This window comes from Mustelus asterias, chromosome 9 (assembly GCF_964213995.1).
Source record: "Mustelus asterias chromosome 9, sMusAst1.hap1.1, whole genome shotgun sequence".
NCBI classification, from domain to species: Eukaryota; Metazoa; Chordata; class Chondrichthyes; order Carcharhiniformes; family Triakidae; genus Mustelus; species Mustelus asterias.
The window spans coordinates 113,303,306-113,326,579 of NC_135809.1; the positions used below are offsets into that span (position 1 = coordinate 113,303,306).

Here is a 23,274-nt window from a genome sequence, read left to right on the forward strand (position 1 = left end):
TATTCACAAATTGGCTGTCGCACTTTATTTTAATGAAAGTTAAATTCCTTCACCTGCCACGGTGGGATTGGAACGTATGTCGTTGCCACAGCATTAGCTTGGACCTTGGGATTACTAGCTCATTACCAACACGTCATCATCTCCCAAACCTGTTATGCATTTCATCTGAACCGGATGATTTGTTAACTTGGAATGATACCAACCTCTTTACTTTTTACCCTATTCAACATCTCTGCTCCCCCCTCTTCTAGTGCAACGTTAAATTCATCCTCTTCTGCTGTGAAGACAGGCGCAATGTACTTTTTCCTCAGTTATACCCTCTGCCTCCACAAGATTTCCTTAGAAACAGAATTGTCATAGTGTAGAAGTAGGCCATTCAAACCATCGGGTGGGATTTTACGGCCTTGCTCGGGCGAAACCAGAAATTCCCACGTGAGGTCAACGGAGATCTCCATTGTCAGACCCTCGCCTGCTCCGATTCTGTGGTGGGTGAGGTGATAGAGTTCTGGCCAACATTTCTGGACCGGCTCTCCAAATGAGCATTATGACTTAGTGCTAAAGTCTGGCCTTTTCCCTTGTACATTGCTTTTAATGAAGTAATCATCTGATGCCTACTCGAATGCCTCAATTGAACCTGCCTCCACCACACTCCAGACCCAAAACACTCGCTGCGTGAAACAACAGTAGAAAGGAATTTGAAACTTTATTTTATAAAGCCTGAGAGTGCATTTCACAAACACAAGTGCATCACTGACAAAGTACAAGGACTGTCACAGCTTTTTAAAACATATATTTAAGAGAGAAAGTTATTTAACTAGACAAGTTTATGGACACAGGAAATTGAATCAGTAGCACTGGTCACCTAATTACAGAGTGAAAATATTGGCTCCTCTTTCAAATATTTCCCTTTACTAAACTGGATGAAAAAACAATTGCCCTTTGTTGGTCACCTGCTGACACAAGGCCGACCTGTGCTTATCGGGGACTCCTCTCGCTCCTGCTCTTCCCACTGTTCACCCCCTTCCTTGACTGCCCTTTGTTGTTGAGTGTGGTCAATCGGCGCTTTGAGTGGCCATGGATAATCAGCGCTTTGTCCTGTGACAGGCTCTCCTTGTGGCCTTCAGACAGGTGGCGCAGGTCTTGCAGGTAACACCGGGCTATCTTCAGCATCTTGGTAAGTGTGTTCTTCAATGTCTCTTGCTGCCCAGCTCCTTGTACAACAACAAAAAGAAGACGCCATGTTTAATAATTGGGATAGAAAATCATATTGAAATTTGCAGCACAATTTCCTAAGGGGGAAGCCACTTAGGACGGAGATGAGGAGAATTTTTACACTCAGATTCTTGTGAATTCGCTACCCCAGAGGGCTGTGGGAACTCCGACACTGAGTATGTTTAAAGCAGAGATTGACAGATTTCTAAATACCAATGACATAAAGTGATGGGCGGATAGTGTTGGGAAAAGGCATTGAAGTGGATGATCAGCCTGGATCGTATTGAATGGCGGAGCAGGCTTGATGGGCTGAATGGCCTATTCCTACTCCTATGTTTCTAGTAGAGAAACAGATTATTCACTCCAACTATCCGGTGTTAATGCTCAGCATAAGCCTCCTCTTTTCCCTCTACATTTCCTGTGTTTATCCAGATTCCCTTAATCTGTGGATTTTGCTGTGATATGCATTTTGGTAGGAAGAATGAAGAGAGGCAATATAAACTAAATGGGGCAACTCTAAAAAGAGGTGCAGGAACAGAGACCTGGGGATGTGCATACAAGGACAGATTAATAAGGCAGCCATAAAAGCTCATGGGATATTAGTTTTATAAACAGAAACATAGGATAGAAAGGAAGTTATGCTACATCTTTATTAATCACTAGTGGGGCCTTGGGTGGGGGAGTATTGTGCTCAGGTCTGGAGACCACAATTGAGGAAGAGTGTCAAGGCTTCAGAGAAGGTGCAAAGGAGATTTACTAGAAAGGGATTAGGGATTGGGGGGGGGGGGGGGGGGTGGAGACCTGGAGAGGCTAGAATTCTTCTCCACTGAGAAGGTTAAGGGTAGATTTTAATAGATGTGTTCAAATTTAGTGAGTGGTTTTCAAGGGGCGATCAAGGATCGGGAATAAGAATGGACAAGAGTGAAAAATATTACTGGAATTAAAAATGAAATTACAAAATGCATATTCTGAGATGCGCCCTTAAACTGCTACAGACATTCAACAGAATGTAACTCGATAAATGATAAATTTAGTAAGCAGTTATGAATAAAATGAGACAGAGCAAAGTACCAATTACTTTTAATCCCACGTAATTGAGAAATCTTTTCTTTTGATGTCACCACTAAATTATGTTACTACTGGTGAGTTCAGATGAAGGCATACCAAGCATAATTCTCATCCAGACATTGAATTCCATGCTCATTGGGATGAAGGTTTGGATCCAAAGGGAACATTTCTTGATGCCTTTGCTGCCAGGTTTCAATCTCCCTCCCAAGGTTGAAACTTGCCGCTGAAGTTAGTTGTGACTATTGCAGGGGTTAATTTTGATGTTAACTTCTGCTCTGGGTTAGTGCGTCTCTGTCATCGAGGCCAGGAGACCAGTGCCGACCACAAATCAGATCCAAATAGGCACTGGTTTCAATATTAAAGTGACTAGAAGGGTTTTAGATTTTAAATACTTGAAAGAGGAAACATAGCAGGGGAATGGGAAAGAATGGGACTGTTCTTTAAAAGAGCTGGCATAATGGCCTCTACCCATCTTGTACTATTCTATGGTTCCATATTTTGTATTCTCTCATGCACTCAAAACAAAATGCAATTTGGTGCAGGGTTGAAGAGCCAAACAGTTCCAGAAATAGTTTAGAAGGGACTATTTGAAAATATAAAATTCTGATTGAGCGTTTGGTTTTTGAAAAAAAATGTCTTTGTTCTTGGAAGGTGGTTATCATCGGAAAGGCCAGCATTTGTTGCTCGAGGGATGTGCCCCTGAACCTGTCCTAATATCTCCTTACACAACCCACAATAAAAGCAAATTACTGCAGATGCTGGAATTGGAAATAAGCACAGAAAATGCTGGAAAGTCTCCGCCAGTCTGACAGCATCTGTGGAGAGATAATAGCCCTAACAGGGGCAATTTTCCCAAATATATTCTAAGTGTCGAATTTGCGTGAAAACTGGAGTAAATCCCGCTGGTTTTTCCAGCGGGATTTTCAAAATGAATCTCCCACACTCTGTGCACTGCCGAGGGCACTAGCGTGAATCACGTGAAAATTCAGGGGGCGGGGCCTATCCCCACTGGAGAGGCCGGCAGTATAGCACTGAGTGGGCCACTGCACATGCGCCGATCTGTCAGTGCTGAGACGGCGCATGCGCAGTAGCCCCGCACTGCCGGCCTCCCGATCGCTGGCCAGCTCAATTGCTGGCCAGCCCTGTGCTCTTCAATCGTTGGCCCTGTGAACACGTTTGGGCAAGCCTTTACACCCCCCTGCCTCCCCTCCCCACCCCCACCGACCTCCCCCCTCAGAGGCCCCACCCCCTCTTTTGGCTCCCCCACTAGGCCCCGCCCCCTTAGCACTGTCCAATGTCTGGTGGGCAGTGCCAGGGTACCCCCGGGCATTAGCACTTGGGCAGTGCCAGGGGCCAGGCTAGCACTGGGTGGCAATGCCCAGGGGCACCCTTCCCAACCCCCAACCTTCTGGGGAGCCTCGATGGCTCCCCCCTTCACTCTAGAGGTGTCGGGCTGCCAGCTCCCCATTAGTGGGGAGCTGCATAAATTATGTAAATCCTCATTAGCATATATTTTAAATGTAATTAGCGGGCCCGGAGATTTGAGTCCCGGGCCCGCTAATTACATTCAAAATATATGCTAATGAGGATTTACATAATTTATGCAGCTCCGCACAGATTTCTGTGGCGCCCAGCGGGAAGCCCACAAAACGGCCTCTGCTTGAGTCTCTGGGCCTGCTGCACTACAAAAGCAGCGCAGTGGGCTGGGAAAATTGCCCCCAACATTTCGAGTTTGGGTGATCCTTCATCAGAGTTGAAGATAGTAGAAAATAGGATGAGAGTTATACTGTTAAGGTGAAGAGGCAGGAGGGTGGGCAGAATTGCCAAAGATGTCATAGACAAGAAAACAAAGGGGGTGTAAATGGTGGTGATAAGAAGGATGCTAATAGCGGCTATTAAGCGATCAGAATGTGTAAATGGCAGAACAAAGGTAAGCGGAGTGTCAAAGGACAACCTGAGACATGTTAACAGAAGGCCCTAGTTGGGTGGGAGGAAGGGGAGAAAAGGTGGACAGCAAGCTTGAAAAGGGTAGCAAAATGAAATGATGGAAGAAATGAAAATAAGTAAATAAAATGAAATAAAACAAAATAAATGGAAATTGAGGTGAAGATGGAGGAGGGAGTTCATGCTCTGAAGTTATTGAACTCAATGTTAAGTCTGGAAGGCTGTAACGTGCCTAATGGAAGACGAGGTGCTGTTCCTCCAGTTTGCGTTGGGTTTCACTGGAACATTGCAGCAGGCCGAGGACAGACCTGTGGACAGGAGAGCAGGATGGGTGTGTTAAAATGGCAAGTGACAGGAAGTTCAGGGTCCTGCTTGCAAACGGAGGAAGGAAGCGAATGTGCTATTGCCAAATTTGCAGATGACTCAAAAATAGGCAGAAAAGCAAATTGCGAGAGGTATACAAACAGTATACAAAGAGATATTGATAGGTTAAGTAAGTGGGCAAATGGAGTATAATGTGGGAAAAATGTGAAGTTGTTCATTTTGGAAGGGAGAACGAAACAACAGAGTATTATTTAAATGGAGAAAAACTGCAGAATGCTGCAACAGAAAGGGATTTTGGGGGGAACTTGTGCACAAAATGCAGAAAGCCAGCACTCAGGTGCAGCAGGAAGGTTAATGGAATGTTGGTCCTTATTTCAAGGGGGTTGGAGTATAAGAGTAGGGAAGTCTACTGCAACTGTACAAAGTACTGGCGAGACCACGTCTGGAGTACTGAGAGCAGTTTTGGTCCCCTTATTTAAGGAAAGATTATTTCATTGGAGGCAGTTCAGAGAAGTTTCACTCGAATGATGCCCGGTATGGAGGGATTGTCTTAGGAGCAAAGATTAAACAGGTTGGGACTCTACTCATTAGAATTTAGAAGAATGAGAGGTGATCTCATTGAAACATATAGGATTTTTAAGGAGCTTGATGGGTAAATGCTGAGAGGATGTTCCCCCTCATGGGGGAGTCTAGGACCAGAGGGCATAGTTTCAGAATAAAGGGGCACCAATTTAAGACTGAGATGAGAAGGAATTTCCAGAGGGCTGGAACCCCTTGCCACAGAGAGCTGTGGGAGCAGAATCCTTGTGTATATTCAAGGCTCAGTAAGAAGTCTCGCAACACCAGGTTAAAGTCCAACAGGTGACTCACCTGATGAAGGAGCAGCACTCCGAAAGCTCAGTATACCAAATAACTTGGTGTTGTGAGACTTCTTACTGTGCCCACCCCAATCCAACGCCAGCATCTCCACATCATATTAAAGGCTGAGATAGATGGATTTTTGATCAGTAAGGGAATCAAGGGTTATGGGAAAAGGACAGGAAAGTGGACATGAGGAATGTTGTGGCAGCAATCTCCACATTCTCACCACTCTCTGGGTAAAGAGTTCCCCTGAACTCTTTATTGCATTTACTTATGACTATCTTACATTTATGAGCTCTGGTTGCTCCCACAAGTGGAAATATATTTTCTACATGGACCCTAAGAAATGCGTTCATAATTTAAAAGACTTCTTTCAGGTCATGCTTCAACCCTTTTCTAGAGAAATAGTTCCCAATCTGTTCAATCTTATTTAAGTTATGATATTGTGCTATTTTGCTATATTATGTGGAGTTGTTTTAAGAGGCAGTGTTTTGTTACGAGAGTCAGTTTATTGGGGAAACATGCAGCTCAAATGATGAGAATGCAGGATAATAACTGATTTTAGCTTGGTTGTGTTACTTTGTAGAGTTAATGGACCTTTTGTTTACTTATGTTCTCCTGGGATTTTAGATTAAGTTTGCAAATTCTTGTGAGTTTATTGACAGGGACAGGGCCATGTGGTTACTGGAAGACACTAAGCTTGCAGGAAAAACAGTTTCATTTTCAGTTTAAACCAAGAGCAGTTGCTGCCTGAAGCGGGTGGAAGAAAGAAATGTCTAACTGTGTGTCACTCTCTCTCTCTCCAGAGGCTTTCTGAAAGCTCCAAGACTCTTAACCTAAGTCAAAGCAAGTATACCGGTGTTTTGCTAACTAATTTTAAAGAGGAGTTTAAGTCTATAAGAGGAATATGACTTGATTAGACTATTATGGGGATAAATGGCCTCCTTCTGTTCCTATGGGCAGGATTTTCCAGGCCTTCCTGCCATGCGATCTTCCGGGCCCGCCAAAGGTGACCCCTCCCCCCCCTCCTGTAGCGGGTTCTCTGGTACCTGGATGGGCCAAAGTAAAATGCCATGGACATGGGCAGAACCGGAAGATCCCACTGGTGGCCAATGGGGAGCTGCTTCGGCTGCTGGAAAACACCCTGCAAGGCCGGGCGGCGGGAAGCGGAAAATCCCGCCCTGTTTCTCTCTCTTTGCTGAGGTTAATGGACCTTGCTGCGCAATTCGAGCATTTTTTGTTTTCCTTTTCACCAATTAAGGGCTTTGATGCTGTGGAAGAGAGCAGCCACTTCATCAGAAACTCATCCCACCCAGAACTCTGAAGACTTGTTTCTGCAGCGTGGAGTCCTGCATGGTGGTGCCTTAGCATTCACAATGCGAGCAAAGAAGACTTTCATCCTAGCCACTGATGGCTGCGGGCCAACCCAGACGTCTAACCAGTCTAACAGATTGAGTAATTCAGCCCTCCTCTCAAAACAGGCTTGATGCTGAGAGCAGATCTGGTGATTATAATTAATCATGAAAGGTTCTGATAGAATCAATCGGGGGAAACTGCTTTCAGTGACAGGAAGGTCAGTCGCCAAAGGATACAGATTTAAGGTATACAGGGGTGAGCATGACTGAAGACAACAAAGATCTGATCTTTTGGTTAAAGATCTGACAAACTTTTGTGACAAGAAATTGTGGCTGAAATTTTCCACATCGGTGCGATGTGTGCAGAGAGACATTCAAAAGTTCATTGACTTCGACGGGACCAGAGATCCCGCTGGTGGGAGGGGCCAGAAAATTGTAATTATAGCACATTTTATGATCTGTAGTGAATGCAAATTGCTCTAGGCCACTTCAAACAGGTGAAATTATTAGACTTCAAGTGGGTAGAGCCATTAGTTTTCCCTTTGTTTACCTTCTATTACTGTCAAGAATGTAAACCAATGCCTTTGTATCAAATCACCGACGAGACCTCAGCATTTCAGCATTCAATGAGTGCATGTAATACAGGATAAAGTCTATACCAGTGATGGGCAACCTAAGCTAGTGAATGGGCCAGGTGAGTGGCCCTCCTTCATCTCAGTGGGCCGCAAGTTTGAAATGGGGCATGTTCACTAACAATGACCCTTGAATTGACTACACGTTGAATGTTTCATAAGTTATAGAAAGTGCTTAAGCATTCATCTATTAATAGAACTGTCACCAACTTCAAATGGTAAAAACAAAATAAATATTTACACTTTGGATGCAGAGGGAACGCCACGTCTCTCACAGTGTTGTGTGTAACCAGCACGCACCTCACTTCATAAAGGGGAGGCGATGGCTTAGTGGCATTATCGCTAGACTATTAATCCAGAAACTCAGCTAATGTTCTGGAGACTCGGGTTCGAATCCCGCCATGGCAGATTGTGGAACTTGAATTCCTTAAACAATATCTGGAATTAAGAATCTACTGACGACCATGAAACCATCGTAGATTGTCGGAAAAACCCAGCTGGTTCACTAATGTCCTTTAGGGAAGGAAACCTGCCATCCTTACCTGGTCTAGTCTACATGTAACTCCAGAGCCACAGCAATGTGATTGATCTCAACCATCCTCTGAATAAGGGCAACTAGGGATGGGCAATAAATGCTGGCCAGTCAGTGACACCCGAGTCCCACAAATGAATAAAAAATGCCCTTGCTTTATATGTGTATCACTTCAGTCATACCGGAGGATAAAAACTACACGGATGGAAACGAACGGAGTGTGACAACTCTGTATGTGAGCAACAGTCAACAAAATGTCTCATGGGCCACACTCAGAACCCAGATGGGCCACATGTAGCCCCTGGCCGCAGGTTGCGCACCACGGGTCTATACTGACAATGGAATATGACCTTGTTGAGTTGTTTCCATTTCACCCCAATTGATCTTACCGCCACCTTTAAGGCCAATTGGGGATGGGCAACAATCGCCAGTGATATGTCCACACCCCATAAACAAACATATGAAACTCTTAAGAATTAACATTATCCCAGACACCTGCAAAGGCAAACCAGCAATAAAGCGGCATAAAAACATTCAGTATATAATCATTACATTTTCTGTGTTAGAGATTAACATAAATATGACAAACAAATAAATATGAAAATGCATTTGTAAGTACTTTAAAAATGTTATTATTCTATACATTCAGGTAGCTTTCAGCCAAACCTTCCACATTCCCTAGTGAGAAGACTCATTGAAATTCCTCTTTTCCAACACCATGCTCACCCTCCCACACACATTGTAATCAACCATCTCCCCACAACACACATATGTCCCCCCCGCCTCATTCTCACACATATGTTTCACCTCTCCCCACACCATATTCACACGTGTCCTCTGAGATATAGGAGCAGAATTAGGCCATTCGACCCATCGAGTCTGCTCATGGCTGATGTTTTTCTCATCCCCATTCTCCTGCCTTTTCCCTGTAACCTTTGATCCCTTTACCAATCAAGAACCTATCTGTCTTAAATATACTAAATGACCTGGCCTCCACAGCCCTCTATAGCAATGAGTTCCATTGATTCACCACCCTCTGACTAAATAAATTTCTCCGCATCACAGTTCTAAAAGGTCGTCCCTTTGCTTTGAGGCCGTGTCCTCGGATCCTAGTCTCTCTTACTAATGGAAGCATCTTCTCCACGCCTACTCTATCCAGGCCTTTCAGTATTCTGTAAGTTTCATTGAGATTCCCCCCTCATTCTCCTAAACTCCATCAAGTACAGACCCAGAATCCCTCAAACGCTCCTCATACGCCAAGCTTTTCATTCCTGGGATCATTCTCGTGAACCTCCTCTGGATCGTCTCCAGGGCCAGCACATCCTTCCTTAGATACGGGATTCACACATGTGTTTCCACACCCCCACCCCCCTCCTCCCCCACCCCCAATAACTCACTCAGCAGCCTGGCCTTTCCAATAGCTTTACAGCAATACTGAATTGGTCTGGGACCCCCCACAAGTCCCTCCATGGCCAGGCCACTGCAACTGAAAACTGGCACTGATTCACTATAATCAGCTGTGATTCAGGCTTCACTGCACCTCCTGGGTAGTTAGTTAAACTCTGTCAAAGCGTGTCAATTAATAAGTCAATTTTATTCTATTCTGCAAGAACTCTCATTTGGACTTGGTTCGATTAAAAATTATTTATAAAGCAAAAAAAAAATGCCTGTCTGAATGACCAGCAGAGGCAAGTTATCAGATTAATTTTAGGATACTAATTAATATAAACCAGGTTGTTCTATTTCCTAAAACTAACTTGGTTACTGAATCACACTTTTCGACAATAACTGCACGCTTGATTCTCAATATGCTCATGTTGTGTTGTTTAAGAAAGACTCTTTTGTCTTGCGAATTTCTTTTTGATACAATGGACAAGCATTGCAACATAGAGTCATAGAGATTTACAGCATGGAAACAGGCTCTTCGGCCCAACTTGTCCATGCCGCTCTTTTTTTTAAACCCCGAAGCTAATCCCAATTGCCCACATTTGGCCCATATCCTTCTATATCCATCTTACACATAGAACATAGAACAGTACAGCACAGAACAGGCCCTTCGGCCCACGATGTTGTGCCGAGCTTTATTTGAAACCAAGATCAAGCTATCCCACTCCCTATCATCCTGGTGTGCTCCATGTGCCTATCCAATAACCGCTTAAATGTTCCTCAAGTGTCTGACTCCACTATCACTGCAGGCAGTCCATTCCACACCCCAACCACTCTCTGCGTAAAGAACCTACCTCTGATATCCTTCCTATATCTCCCACCACGAACCCTATAGTTATGCCTCCTTGTAATAGCTCCATCCACCCGAGGAAATAGTTTTTGAACGTTCACTCTATCTATCCCCTTCATCATTTTATAAACCTCTATTAAGTCTCCCCTCAGCCTCCTCCGCTCCAGAGAGAACAGCCCTAGCTCCCTCAACCTTTCCTCATAAGACCTACCCTCCAAACCAGGCAGCATCCTGGTAAATCTCCTCTGCACTCTTTCCAGCGCTTCCACATCCTTCTTATAGTGAGGTGACCAGAACTGCACACAATATTCCAAATGTGGTCTCACCAAGGTCCTGTACAGTTGCAGCATAACCCCACGGCTCTTAAACTCCAACCCCGTTAATAAAAGCTAACACACTATAGGCCTTCTTCACAGCTCTATCCACTTGAGTGGCAAACTTTAGAGATCTGTGGATATGGACCCCAAGATCTCTCTGTTCCTCCACAGTCTTCAGAACCCTACCTTTGACCCTGTAATCCACATTTAAATCAGTTCTACCAAAATGAACCACCTCACATTTATTAGGGTTAAACTCCATTTGCCATTTTTCAGCCCAGCTTTGCATCCTATCTATGTCTCTTTGCAGCCTACAACAGCCCTCCACCTCATCCACTACTCCACCAATCTTGGTGTCATCAGCAAATTTACTGATCCACCCTTCAGCCCCCTCCTCTAAGTCATTAATAAAAATCACAAAGAGCAGAGGACCAAGCACTGATCCCTGTGGCACTCCGCTAGCAACCTGCCTCCAATCCGAAAATTTTCCATCCACCACCACCCTGTGTCTTCGATCAGACAGCCAGTTACCTATCCAATCGGCCAACTTTCCCTCTATCCCACACCTCCTCACTTTCATCATAAGCCGACCATGGGGGACCTTATCAAACGCCTTACTAAAATCCATGTATATGACATCAACTGCCCTACCTTCATCAACACACTTAGTGACCTCCTCAAAAAATACAATCAAATTTGTGAGGCACGACTTGCCCTTCACGAATCCGTGCTGACTATCCCGGATTAATCCGCATCTTTCTAAATGGTCATAAATCCCATCCCTAAGGACCTTTTCCATCAATTTACCAACCACTGAAGTAAGACTAACCGGTCTATAATTACCAGGGTCATTTCTATTCCCTTTCTTAAATAGAGGAACAACATTCGCCATTCTCCAGTCCTCTGGCACTATCCCCGTGGACAGCGAGGACCCAAAGATCAAAGCCAAAGGCTCTGCAATCTCATCCCTTGCCTCCCAAAGAATCCTAGGATACATTTCATCAGGCCCAGGGGACTTATCGACCTTCAGTTTATTCAGAACTGCCAGGACATCCTCCCTCCAAACGTCTATTTCCTCCAGCCTATTAGCCTGTAACACCTTCTCTTCCCCAAAAACATGGCCCCTCTCCTTGGTGAACACTGAAGAAAAGTATTCATTCATCACCTCGCCTATCTCTACTGACTCCATACGCAAGTTCCCACTACTGTCCTTGACCGGCCCTAACCTCACCCTGGTCATTCTTTTATTCCTCACATAAGAGTAAAAAGCCTTGGGGTTTTCCTTGATCTGACCCGCCAAGGACTTCTCATGTCCCCTCCTAGCTCTCCTAAGCCCCTTTTTCAGCTCATTCCTTGCTAACTTGTAACCCTCAATCAAGCCATCTGAACCTTGTTTCCTCATCCCTACATAAGCTTACCCATGTAACTATCTAAATGCTTTTTAAAAGACAAAATTGTACCCACCTCTACTACTACCTCTGGCGGCTTGTTCCAGACACTCACCACTCTCTGTGTGAAAAAATTGCCCCTCTGGACACTTTTGTATCTCTCCCCTCTCACCTAATCCTATGCCCTCTAGTTTTAGACTCCCCGGCCTTTGGGAAACGATATTGACTATCTAGCTGATCTGTGCCCCTCATTATTTTATAGACCTCTATAACTCAAAGAACAAAGAACAGTACAGCACAGGAAACAGGCCCTTCGGCCCTCCAAGCCTGTGCCGCTCCTTGGTCCAACTAGACCAATCGTTTGTATCCCTCCATTCCCAGGCTGCTCATGTGACTATCCAGGTAAGTCTTAAACGATGTCAGCGTGCCTGCCTCCACCACCCTACTTGGCAGCGCATTCCAGGCTCCCACCACCCTCTGTGTAAAAAACATCCCTCTAATATCTGAGTTATACTTCCCCCCTCTCACCTTGAGCCCGTGACCCCTCGTGAATGTCACTTCTGATCTGGGAAAAAGCTTCCCACCGTTCACCCTATCTATCCCCTTCATAAACTTGTACACCTCTATTAGATCTCCCCTCATTCTCCGTCTTTCCAGGGAGAACAACCCCAGTTTACCCAATCTCTCCTCATAGCTAAGACCCTCCATACCAGGCAACATCCTGGTAAACCTTCTCTGCACTCTCTCTAACGCCTCCACGTCCTTCTGGTAGTGCGGCAACCAGAACTGGACACAGTACTCCAAATGTGGCCTAACCAGCGTTCTATACAGCTGCATCATCAGACTCCAGCTTTTATACTCTATACCCCATCCTATAAAGGCAAGCATACCATATGCCTTCTTCACCACCTTCTCCACCTGTGTTGCCACCTTCAAGGATTTGTGGACTTGCACACCTAGGTCCCTCTGTGTTTCTATACTCCTGATGACTCTGCCATTTATTGTATAACTCCTCCCTACATTATTTCTTCCAAAATGCATCACTTCGCATTTATCCGGATTAAACTCCATCTGCCACCTCTCTGCCCAATTTTCCAGCCTATCTATATCCTGCTGTATTGCCCGACAATGCTCTTCGCTATCCGCAAGTCCAGCCATCTTCGTGTCATCCGCAAACTTGCTGATTACACCAGTTACACCTTCTTCCAAATCATTTATATATATCACAAATAGCAGAGGTCCCAGTACAGAGCCCTGAGGAACACCACTGGTCACAGACCTCCAGCTGGAAAAAGACCCTTCGACCACTACCCTCTGTCTCCTATGGCCAAGCCAGTTCTCCACCCATCTCAGCCTTCTATGCTCCAGAGAAAAAAGTCCCAGTCTATCCAGCCTCTCATAATTCAAACCATCAAGTCCCGGTAGCATCCTAGTAAACTTTTTCTGCACTCTTTCTAGTTTAATAATACCCTTTCTATAATAGGGCGACCAGAACTGTACACAGTTCAAAATTTATTTTTAAAGCTAATTACTGTATAATAGCTCGCTAAATAAAGAAAAAAGGTTTGTGCGTTGTTAGCAATTTTAATGCAGCAAAGAATTCTGTAATTCCATTTTTTTTCTGGAGATCAGAAGTCATCAACCATCACATTTACCCTCCCAGTGTACAAGTTTAAACACCACATTCTCTTCGGACTTGACAAATCAATTAATCACACACAGTGCAGAATCTACCTCACTAACTTTGGGAATTTCCAGGTCTGAGACATTTTCCTTCCATCCTCTGCAGTCACTGTTTCCTGGTCTTCCAGAACAATAAAGACTTCTGCATCAATCTTGGGCTCCTCTGCTCCCTCTCCCCTCCTGTCCTGCTGAATCCCGCGAAGAACCCCATAGCCCACCTCCCAAGCCTGCAGAATCCAGATTCTGCTGCTCTCACTCTCTGCCACAGCGTACACCCTCTGCACCTTTTCTCTACACCCTGGCTATGTCTGTCACACTACATTCTGCACTCTCTCATTTCCTTCTCTATGAAAGGTATGCTCTGTCTGTATAGCGCGCAAGAAACAATTCCTATCACTGTGTACCAATACATGTGACAATAATAAATCAAATCAAAGCAAATCAAACCCACTGGATCTTCTGAACGTTGGCTCCTCTGCTCCCTCTCCCTCCCACCACTGCTCCTTCCACCTCACCTGCCAAACTGTACAGCTCTCCCAAATGGTCCATAGTAGACCATGTCCCCTTGGTGGGAGTGGGATGTTTCACAACCCCACCCCCAGCCCTCTGAGCCTGTCCCTGGCCTTGTTAATGACAAATTTTCTGGGATTTCTGAGGCTCTCTCCTCCTGGCTTTGCCCGTGTTGGAGGCAGCGATGGCCAAAGGGACACAGAGGTGGGAGAAAAATTTTAAAGGAGGAATTGCATCAGGAAAAGGTCAGAATTCTGCCAAGTGGCATAAAGTTCTCAACCCTGGGTAAGGAGAGATGAGGAAAATGTTCTTTTGTCGTGAATGAAAGGGCAGCTGAAACAAATAGTTAAAAGCAAAATACTGCGGATGCTGGAATCTGAAACAAAAACAGAAAATTCTGGGTGTAGGTGGGAAAGGACTGGACAAGAGGAGAGAGAATGGAGTCAAGATAGGGGGAAGAGAGTTTGATGAGGCAGGAACAGGCTAACACGATGGGCCTACTGGGGCAGTCCTGTTTGTGGATTTTGCATAGGTGGGAAGGGTTAGGACAAGTGGAGAGAGAATGGAGTCAAGATAGGGGGAAATGAGTTCGGTGGGGCAGGAACAGGCTGACACCAGCATTTTCTGTTTTTGGAAACAAATAGTTATTTGATAAGGGAATTGGATTAATAATTTAAGTGAAAAAATAATTTCAGGGCTAAACGGGAAGAGCAGGGTGGGCGGGGGAGTGGGACTAATTGGTTTGTTCTATCGAAGAGGGCTGAATGGCCTCCTTCTGTGCTATATGATTCTTTCAGGGGCTAAGATTTCCATTTGCAAGCAGCTGCAGGCCACACTCAACTTCACCAGTACATTGAGGCACCTCTTGCCTAAAGCAGGGGTCTGTGGGTGCTGGGGTAGTTCTGCATCCTCCTCCGCTTACTCATTAACGTTTTGCTCCATCTCAGTTCCACTAGTTGTTTGGGGCCCTTCAACGTCCTCTGAAGTGGCATAATAAGTCACTCAGCTGTGCAAACAGTGGGTACTGGAGGGAGAGGCACCCCACTGCCACCCTCTGAGGGCAACTAGGGATGGACAATTGCCCACAGCCCGAGAAAGAACTTTCAGAAAGAAAAAAAAATCAGAACATGGAGCTGCACGTTAAGAAAAGAAACCTGCCCCAAAAAAAAACCCACCACAGAAACTTGGCAAGATTAACTTCAAACAAAACAAGAATCATTGCTAATCTGTCAACAACTGAGTTGGACTTTGTACAAGTTCATGCTTTGAACTGGTTACACGATTTAACTGAAGAGAATATCTATCCATGGAAAAGTGAATGGGCAAAACATTCAGTTGTGACTTTAGATAAACAGGAGCAGAGTTCTACCCAATTGTTATCAAACCACAGCACAAGACACCTGCACAGATTAAAAACTCAACAAAGCCCTGTGCAGCTCTCAATGGCCACAGCAAACAAATCTTCAGCTGTCTTTCTAATCTCAGTACCTAGTCGTAGTTGGCAGCACAGGAGTGTGTTTTCATTCTGGACTTGTGCTTAAACGTACTTCAGATAGATGAGTGAATTAAACACCGTCCCCATCTACTTCCCACTCCAAACTTCACCAAAAAAAGACACTTTGCAATGGCTCTTTGCTAACTCTGGTTGGTTACATTGCTTGAGGCTTCCGTCATTAGACTGAGCCACGGTTAGTTGCCCAATGAAGCAACATTGACTTTACGGTGACATTGTGAGTTGCAGTACTAGTATGCAAACAAGATGGTTGAGAGGGGACAATATATCAATCATGTCAAACTTTAGACTGTCCTAGATTGTGTGTAACCATTGAGAAGCAGGCAATAAGATCAGTCGATTCACCTGCTCATCATGAGAATTTCCTATGGTTTTTCTCCTGGATGTTGCTCACTTCGTGTCTAGGAGATTAATCTTTTATTTTTGGAAACTCCAGGACAATCATGGAGGGTTGGTGACCCTAACCACATGGTGTGTATATCAGAAGATCCCAGGTTGTGTTCCTTGCTATCTTTTCACACAGTGTGTGCTGGTTTAATCCACCATCACACCATCCAGTTGCATTTGAATCCAGGTGTTGTAGGGTGGTAAAAGGTTCAAGAGAGGGGTGAGCCCATGGACGGATTTGATGAAGGGACTAATTGGGTGGATAGGGGAATGAATCAGCCTCCATTTCTCCTATTGTGGAGAATGTTGCAAAACATTTTTTCCCTTAGACTGAATATCACAAAATGATAAGACACTGAAGGAGGTAGAACAAAGAACAAAGAAAAGTACAGCACAGGAACAGGCCCTTTGGCCCTCCAAGTCTGGCCAATCATGATGCCCTAACCAAGCTAAAAAGAAAACTTCTGCCCTTACTCAGTCCATATCCCTCTATTCATGTATCCATCCATATGCCTCGTAAATGTTGCTAAATGTGTCTGCTTCCACCGCCTCCTCTGGCAGCGCGTTCCAGGCACCCACTACTCTCTGCATGAAAAACTTCCTCCGCACATCTCCCTTAAACTTTCCCCCTCTCACCTTGAACCTGTGCCCCCCTTGTAATTGACACTTCCAACCTGGGAAAATGCCTCTGACTATCCACTCTGTCAATGCTTCTCATAATTTTGTCAAACTCTAACAGATTTCGCCTCAGCCTCTGGCTTTCCAGTGAAAACGATCCTAGTTTATTCAACCTCCCCTCGTAGTCAATGCCCTCGAGACCAGGCAACATCCTGGTGAACCTTCTTTGCACTCTCTCCAAAGCTTCCACGTCTTTCTGGTAGTGTGGTGACCAGAACTGCAGGCAGTGCTCCGAATGCGACCTAACCAAGGTTTTATATAGCTGCAACATGATTCCCCAACTCTTCTACTTAATTTATTTGGCTTAACAAATTTGTGCTGGCACTTTGAGTCCCACTTTCTCTAATAGTTCTGAAAACATTTTCCTTTTCAACTCTTTATCTTGTGTCCTCTCGAAAGTTACTTACAACTAGCTCTACAACCCTCTGCGCTCCCCTAGCGCTGGTCTCCGATTTTCATTGCTTTACATTTGGTGACAGTGCATTCAGCTGCCTGGGCCCTTAGCTTTGAAATACTGTCCCTAAATCTCTCTCTCCTCCTTTATGACACTCCTTAAAACCTACAGTTTTCACCAAGACTTCAACTGCCAGCCTAAATGTCTCCTTTATTGCTCACTGCATAATTTTGTCTGGTAAAGCTCGTTTGAAGTGCTTTGGGGGTATTAAATAAAGGCAAATTATCGTTGAATCTGCTTTCACCATCCAGTTTATTATTATGGAATGTTAGCCAGCTGACACATTGTTGGTGCTTAAATGTGTTGAAATGTCCTCCACTTTCTATTTATGACCATTATTTTGTTTAAATCCTTTTGCAAAACAAACAGACTGAAGTTCTAACTCAAGTCGGAAAAGGTAATATATAGAGTGGAGAGGTACCTCTTCCCGCTGATGCACTTGACCTCGTTGACCTCTTCCCGCCTGCTCCTTTTGAGTCAGGTGAATTTTTCCCATTTAACTTTGTCATCTTCTCCACAGCAGCTGCTTGGGTGGAGTGTCTGCCTGTAAACATATCAAAGAACACCCAACCATCAAACATATGTCAGCCATGTCTCTGGGCAGCATTCTTGTCCCTCAGTAGGTCATGGGTTCAAGTCGTACTCCAGAGACCTGAGCATAAAGTTCAGGCTGAAGCCCCAACCCACCCCCCCCCCCATCCATCCCCCAAACCCCATCCACCTCCCAGCCCCCCATCCACCCCCAAACCCCATCCCCCCCCACCCCCCCACATGACAGCTGATGTAACTGGTGTGCCACAAGGATGTGTCGAGCTTTAACTATTCACCATATTTATTAACGACTTACCTGATCGGAAGATAAAACCACATTTCCAAGTTTGTTGATGAAGAATGAAGACTTGCATTCATGCTTTAGAGGCAATCAAGTATGATCGAGATGTAGTCACTGTTGCAGGAAAAAGCACTATGCGCTCTGCAAATTCCCACATACAGCAATCACGGGACAACCTGTTTTTGTGATGCTGACTGAAGGATAAATATTGTCCAGGACACTAACAGGGAGAACTCCCGCGCTCCTCTTCAAAATGTTGCAATGGGATCCCCTTTATCTTCACCCAAGCCTGCAGATGGGGCCTCAGTTTAGCAACCAATCTGAAAGATTGAACCACTGACAGTGCAGCACTCCCTTGGCACTGGACTGGAGTGTCAGCCTTGACTTTTATGCTCAAGTCCTCGAGTGGGACTTGAACCCAGAACCTTGTGATACAGGGAGGGAGGGCTTTTTAGAAATTCTTTCATGGCGTGTGGCAAGGCCCATGTCTAATTGCCCTTGAACTGAGTGGCTTGCTGGTCATTTGAGAGGGAAACTGAGAGTCAACCACATTGCTGTGGATTTGGAGTCAGATGCGGGTCAGACCAGGGAAGGACAGCTTTCTTCCCTAAAGGACATTCATGAATAAAATGTGTTTTTACAGCAATCAACAATAAAATTAACATTAAAATGCCATGATCAGGTTCAGAAAATAATCAGAAAGCTAAATGGAATGCTGGCTTTCATCTCGAGAGGATTAGAATACAGGGGATAGTAGTTCTTCAGCTATACAAAGCCCTAGATAAACCACACTTGGCTACTGTGAGCACACCTCAGGAAGGATGTTCCAGGCCCAACCATCTTTAGCTGTTTCATCAATGACCTTCCCTCCATCATAAGGTCAGAAATGGGGAAGTTTGTGGATAACTGCACAATGTTTAGCATTATCCGTGTCTCCTCAGATACTGAAAAAATCTGAGTCCATACGCAGCAAAACCTGGACAATATTTAGGCTTAAGTTGAAGATCATCTATGATTTCTTTGAATGGCATGAACCATAATCTTAGGCTAAAAATCTGATCTAGTATCAAATGCCATTTGTGGAAGATAGTTCAAAAGATGTGTGGGTTAGGTGGATTGGCTATGCTAAATTGTCCCTTCGTGTCAGGAGGACTAGTGGAGTAAATACATGGGATAAGGGGAGTAGTGCCTGCGTGGGATTGTCATTGGTGCAGACTCAATGGGCCGAATGGCCTCTTTCTGCACTGTAATGATTCTATGATTCTATTCTATGATTCTACCACCTTTTCTGTATGGAGAAGCATTTCCAAAATTCACTCCTCAAAGCTCTGGACCTAATTTGTTAATCAATGCTCCCTAGTCCTAGATTCTTCAACCAACGGAAATAGTTTCTCTCGATCTACCTTATCTAATGCACTAAAAATCTTGAAAACATTGATCACATCAGCCCACTAACCTTCTAAGTTCCAGAGAATACAATCCTAATTTGTGTAATCTCTCCTTATAATTTAATCCTTGGAATCCATTCTGTTTAACGCACGCTGCATTCCTCCAAAGCCAATATATGTTCTATATTCGTTTATGGGATTTGGCGTCATTGGCTAGGCCAGCATTTATTGTCTGTCCCTAATTACCCTTGAGAAGGTGAGCTGCCTTCTTGAACTGCTGCAGTCCATGTTCTCTTATGTTCATTGTGACGCGAGGCCTAACTGATGGTCCGTTTGCGTCCTTATTTTGAAGAGGAGCAGGGGATTCGCTCTGGTGTACCAGACCAATATTAACCACTCAACCAACATCATAAAAAAGCAGATTACCTGGCCATTTGTCACATTGCTGTTGTGGGACCTTGCTTCCTGCATTAAAACAGTGACTCGCTTCATGAACTGAAAGGTGATACATAAACGTCTTTCTGAATGCAGAATTTTCGTTCTTTTATTTAAAAGAAATGTCAGGGAAGAAAAATGTACATTGTCTGACACAGGAACAAGAGGAAGCCTGTTTGTAAAGGAAGGGAAAGATGAAGGGTAAGGCAGAGAGGTTTGGGAAGGGAACTTCCCAGAGGGGAGACAAGAAAACTGAATATTCTAGGGGAGAAGAACACTTCAAAAAAGATCTTAATTGGCTAAAAGCTCTACTTTAACATCTTGAAAGTGTGAAAAAGTGCTAGATAAATGCAAGATATTTCTTTATTTAAAAACTTGCATTCAATTTTCCCTTAGCCTACAAAGCTTTAAAGCAAATAAATCCAGCATAGGATGAGGAGGATTAAAAAAAAAATCACTAAAATAAGGAGTAAAGAATACTGCAATTGTATAGTCTAGTGCCTCGATTACCAGCTGCCCACATGGGTCAATGGAATTGTACAAGTCATCAGCATAAAAACATATATGTATTTGTGGCCATATAGCTGTACCCTTTGCCATTCTTCCATGACCATCACACTGACTGCAGGACAGTTAACGTTAAAGACTGTAGGACAGCAGTGACAGTAGAGCCAATAAATGATACTTTATATGAAAGTGGGCGGCACGGTGGCACAGTGGTTAGCACTGCTGCCTCACAGCGCCAGGGACTCGGGTTCAATTTCAGTGACTGTGCTGTTTGCATGTTCTCCCTGTGTATGTATGGGTTTCATCCGGGTGCTCGGGTTTCCTCCCACACTCCAAAGAAGGAATGGCACGGTGGCACAGTGGTTTAGCACAGCGCCAGGGACCCGGGCTCGATTCCCGGCTTGGGTCACCGTCTGTGTGGAGTTTGCGTGTTCTCCTCGTGTCTGCGTGGGTTTCCTCCGGGTGCTCCGGTTTCCTCCCACAGTCTGAAAGACGTGCTGCTTAGGTGCATTGACCCGAACAGGTGCCGGAGTATGGCGACTAGGGGAATTCCACAGTAACTGCATTGCAGTGTAAATGTAAGCCTTACTTGTGACTAATAAATGAATTTTTTTAAACTCTAAAGATGTGTGGGTTTGGTTGAGTGGCCATGCTAAATTGCCCCTCAGTATCAGGGGCACTAACAGGGTAAATAAGTGGGGTTATGGGATAGGGCATGGGGGGGATTATGGTTGGTGCAAATTCAATGGGCCAAATGGCCTCCTTCTGCACTGTAGCGACCCTATAATTCTATGAAACATTGGGAGAAATTTCAGATAAGAACATTCTTTTCTCTCTATAAATGTCATCTGGATAAAAAAAAACCTTTCAGTCCTCCCTTTAATTAAAAATAAATATCTGGGGCAAGGGTTGCGAATAGGGAATGCAGAGTCAGCAATGATTCTCACACAGGGCAGGACACGTTTATTTCTTTAACATTGTGAACTTCCATTGAAATAAAAAAGCATTAAGTTTCACATATCCAAATTAGCATGGTGGCCCTTTGTTTCCTTGTTATCTCCACGTCCATCGGCTGTGGGCGTGCAGACATGTGTGTGGAGCTGAGGCTGTGCAGACAAAACCATAGCAGAGTCCCTGCGCTAAATTATGATAATAAAAACCAAACTCCTATCGCACATCCGTTCTTCATGTGGGTGAGTGACACACGTCACCCTACTTGCCCTGGGAAGAAGCACTGCGGGAGTATTTGCTGCTACCTGTGAATCAGACATAATACGGGAAGCACATTGTTTTGTAAACAAATCTCGTTTCAAGACAATGGTGAGGAGATGTTGAGACAACCACAGTCACCTCCGAATAGTTCTCTGTGGAAAAGGGAGATTTATATTCAAATTCCCCAAATGTTTTTTTTCTCAAAACAAATCGGGGGCCGACATGTTTTAGTTAAGCAATTTGATAAGCCAACCTTTGTTGTTTAAAGAAGTTGTAAGTGATCCACAAAAGCAAAGACAGCTTTTAAAACTATTGCTGCAAACTATACGCAAATAGAACATGCAACAAGCCAAATTCAAAACTGCATAATGGCGGTGTCAAATCTTTTTCACGTTCTTAATCAGGATGTGGTCATTGCTAGCAGGGCTGCCCAGGGTGGCACAGTGGTTAGCACTACTGCCTCACAGCGCCAGGGACCCGGGTTCAATTCCGGCCTCAGCGTACTGTCTGTGCGGAGTTTGCACGTTTTCCCTGTATCTGTAGGTTTCCTCCGGGTGCTCCGGTTTCCTCCCACAGTCCAAAGATGTGCAGGTTAGGTAGATTGGCCATGCTAAATTGACCTTTAGTGTCAGGATAACTATGTGGGGATAGGGCCTGTCCTGTTGTCAGTGTAGGCTTGATGGGCCAAATGGCCTCCTTCGGCACTGTAAGGAATCTATGATTCTTGACTGTTCCTAGTTGCCTTGAGAAGGGGTTGGTGGACCTTCCTCTTGAACTGCTGCAGTCTATGTGGTGAAGGTACTCAGTACCTTGCTAGCATCAGAGGGCAGTTAAAAAGTTAACTACGTTGGTGTGGAACTGGAGTCACACAGTCTCAGGCTGGGTAAGAACAGCAGATATCCTTCCCCGAAGGATATCAATGAAACAGATTGTTTTCAAATGATAATCTGACAGCCTCATGGCAATTTTCACTATTATTCAGTTTTATATTTACAGATTTGTAAAACCGAATTCAATTCTTAAACTGCCATGGTGCAGGATTACCTCATTTGGGATAAATGTTGGCCTGAATACCATGAGCATTTCCATGTGTTTCTTTGACATTGTGGCATGGGGTCATTTACGTCCAATTTAACGGGACCATGGGATTGAGGTGGTTTGATGGATAAAAGAGGGCGTTAGCCTGGTTCAAATTAATCTTGGCTGAATGGGAATTAGCTGAAACAGGTTTAATTATACATAGATTTACAGCGTAGAAACAGACCATTTGGCCCAAATGGTCTTCACTGGTGTTTATGTTCCCCACAAGCCGAGCCTTCTGTTATTTTCTCCCTCATGTGTTAACCCAGTTTACCCTTAAATGGATCTATGCTATTTGTCTCAATCACTCCTTGCGGTAGTGAGGGGTGTGATAGTATAGTGGTTATGCTGTGGCTTGGTAATCAAAAGACCTGGACTACTGATCCAGAGACAACAGTTCAAATCGCACCACAGCAACTGGAGAATTAAAATGCCATTAATTAAATCAAATCTGGAACTAAAATGTTAGTTTGAGTAATGACGAATTGGCTAAAACTCATCCATTTCACTAATGCAGCTGACTCTTAACTGCCTTCTGAAATGCAATAGCAAGTCACTCAGTATCAAATTGCTACGAAAATTCTAATAAGAACAATCCAGTCAGACCCGCCAGCATTAACCCAGACACTGCTAGGCTTGCCTAGTTGACCCTGCAAAGCCCTCCTCATTACTATCTGAGGACTGATGCCAAAATGTGTCTGTTTCACAGGCTAGTTAAACAACAGA

At 44.5% G+C, this 23,274-nt stretch overlaps 1 protein-coding gene across 1 annotated transcript in view; it reads right to left on the reverse strand.

Moving 5' to 3' along the window:
- Window positions 1–685: 685 nt before the first annotated feature.
- The window catches only part of LOC144499193 (TBC1 domain family member 12), a 124,928-nt gene continuing 102,339 nt past the window's right edge, over window positions 686–23,274 (reverse strand). Inside the window, exons 11-12 of the mRNA XM_078221295.1 lie at window positions 17,516–17,638; window positions 686–1,211 (exon numbers count right to left, since the gene is read on the reverse strand). Of these exons, the coding sequence (XP_078077421.1) occupies window positions 976–1,211; window positions 17,516–17,638 (359 nt within the window). The 3' untranslated portion in view covers window positions 686–975. The remainder of the gene's footprint in view (window positions 1,212–17,515; window positions 17,639–23,274) is intronic.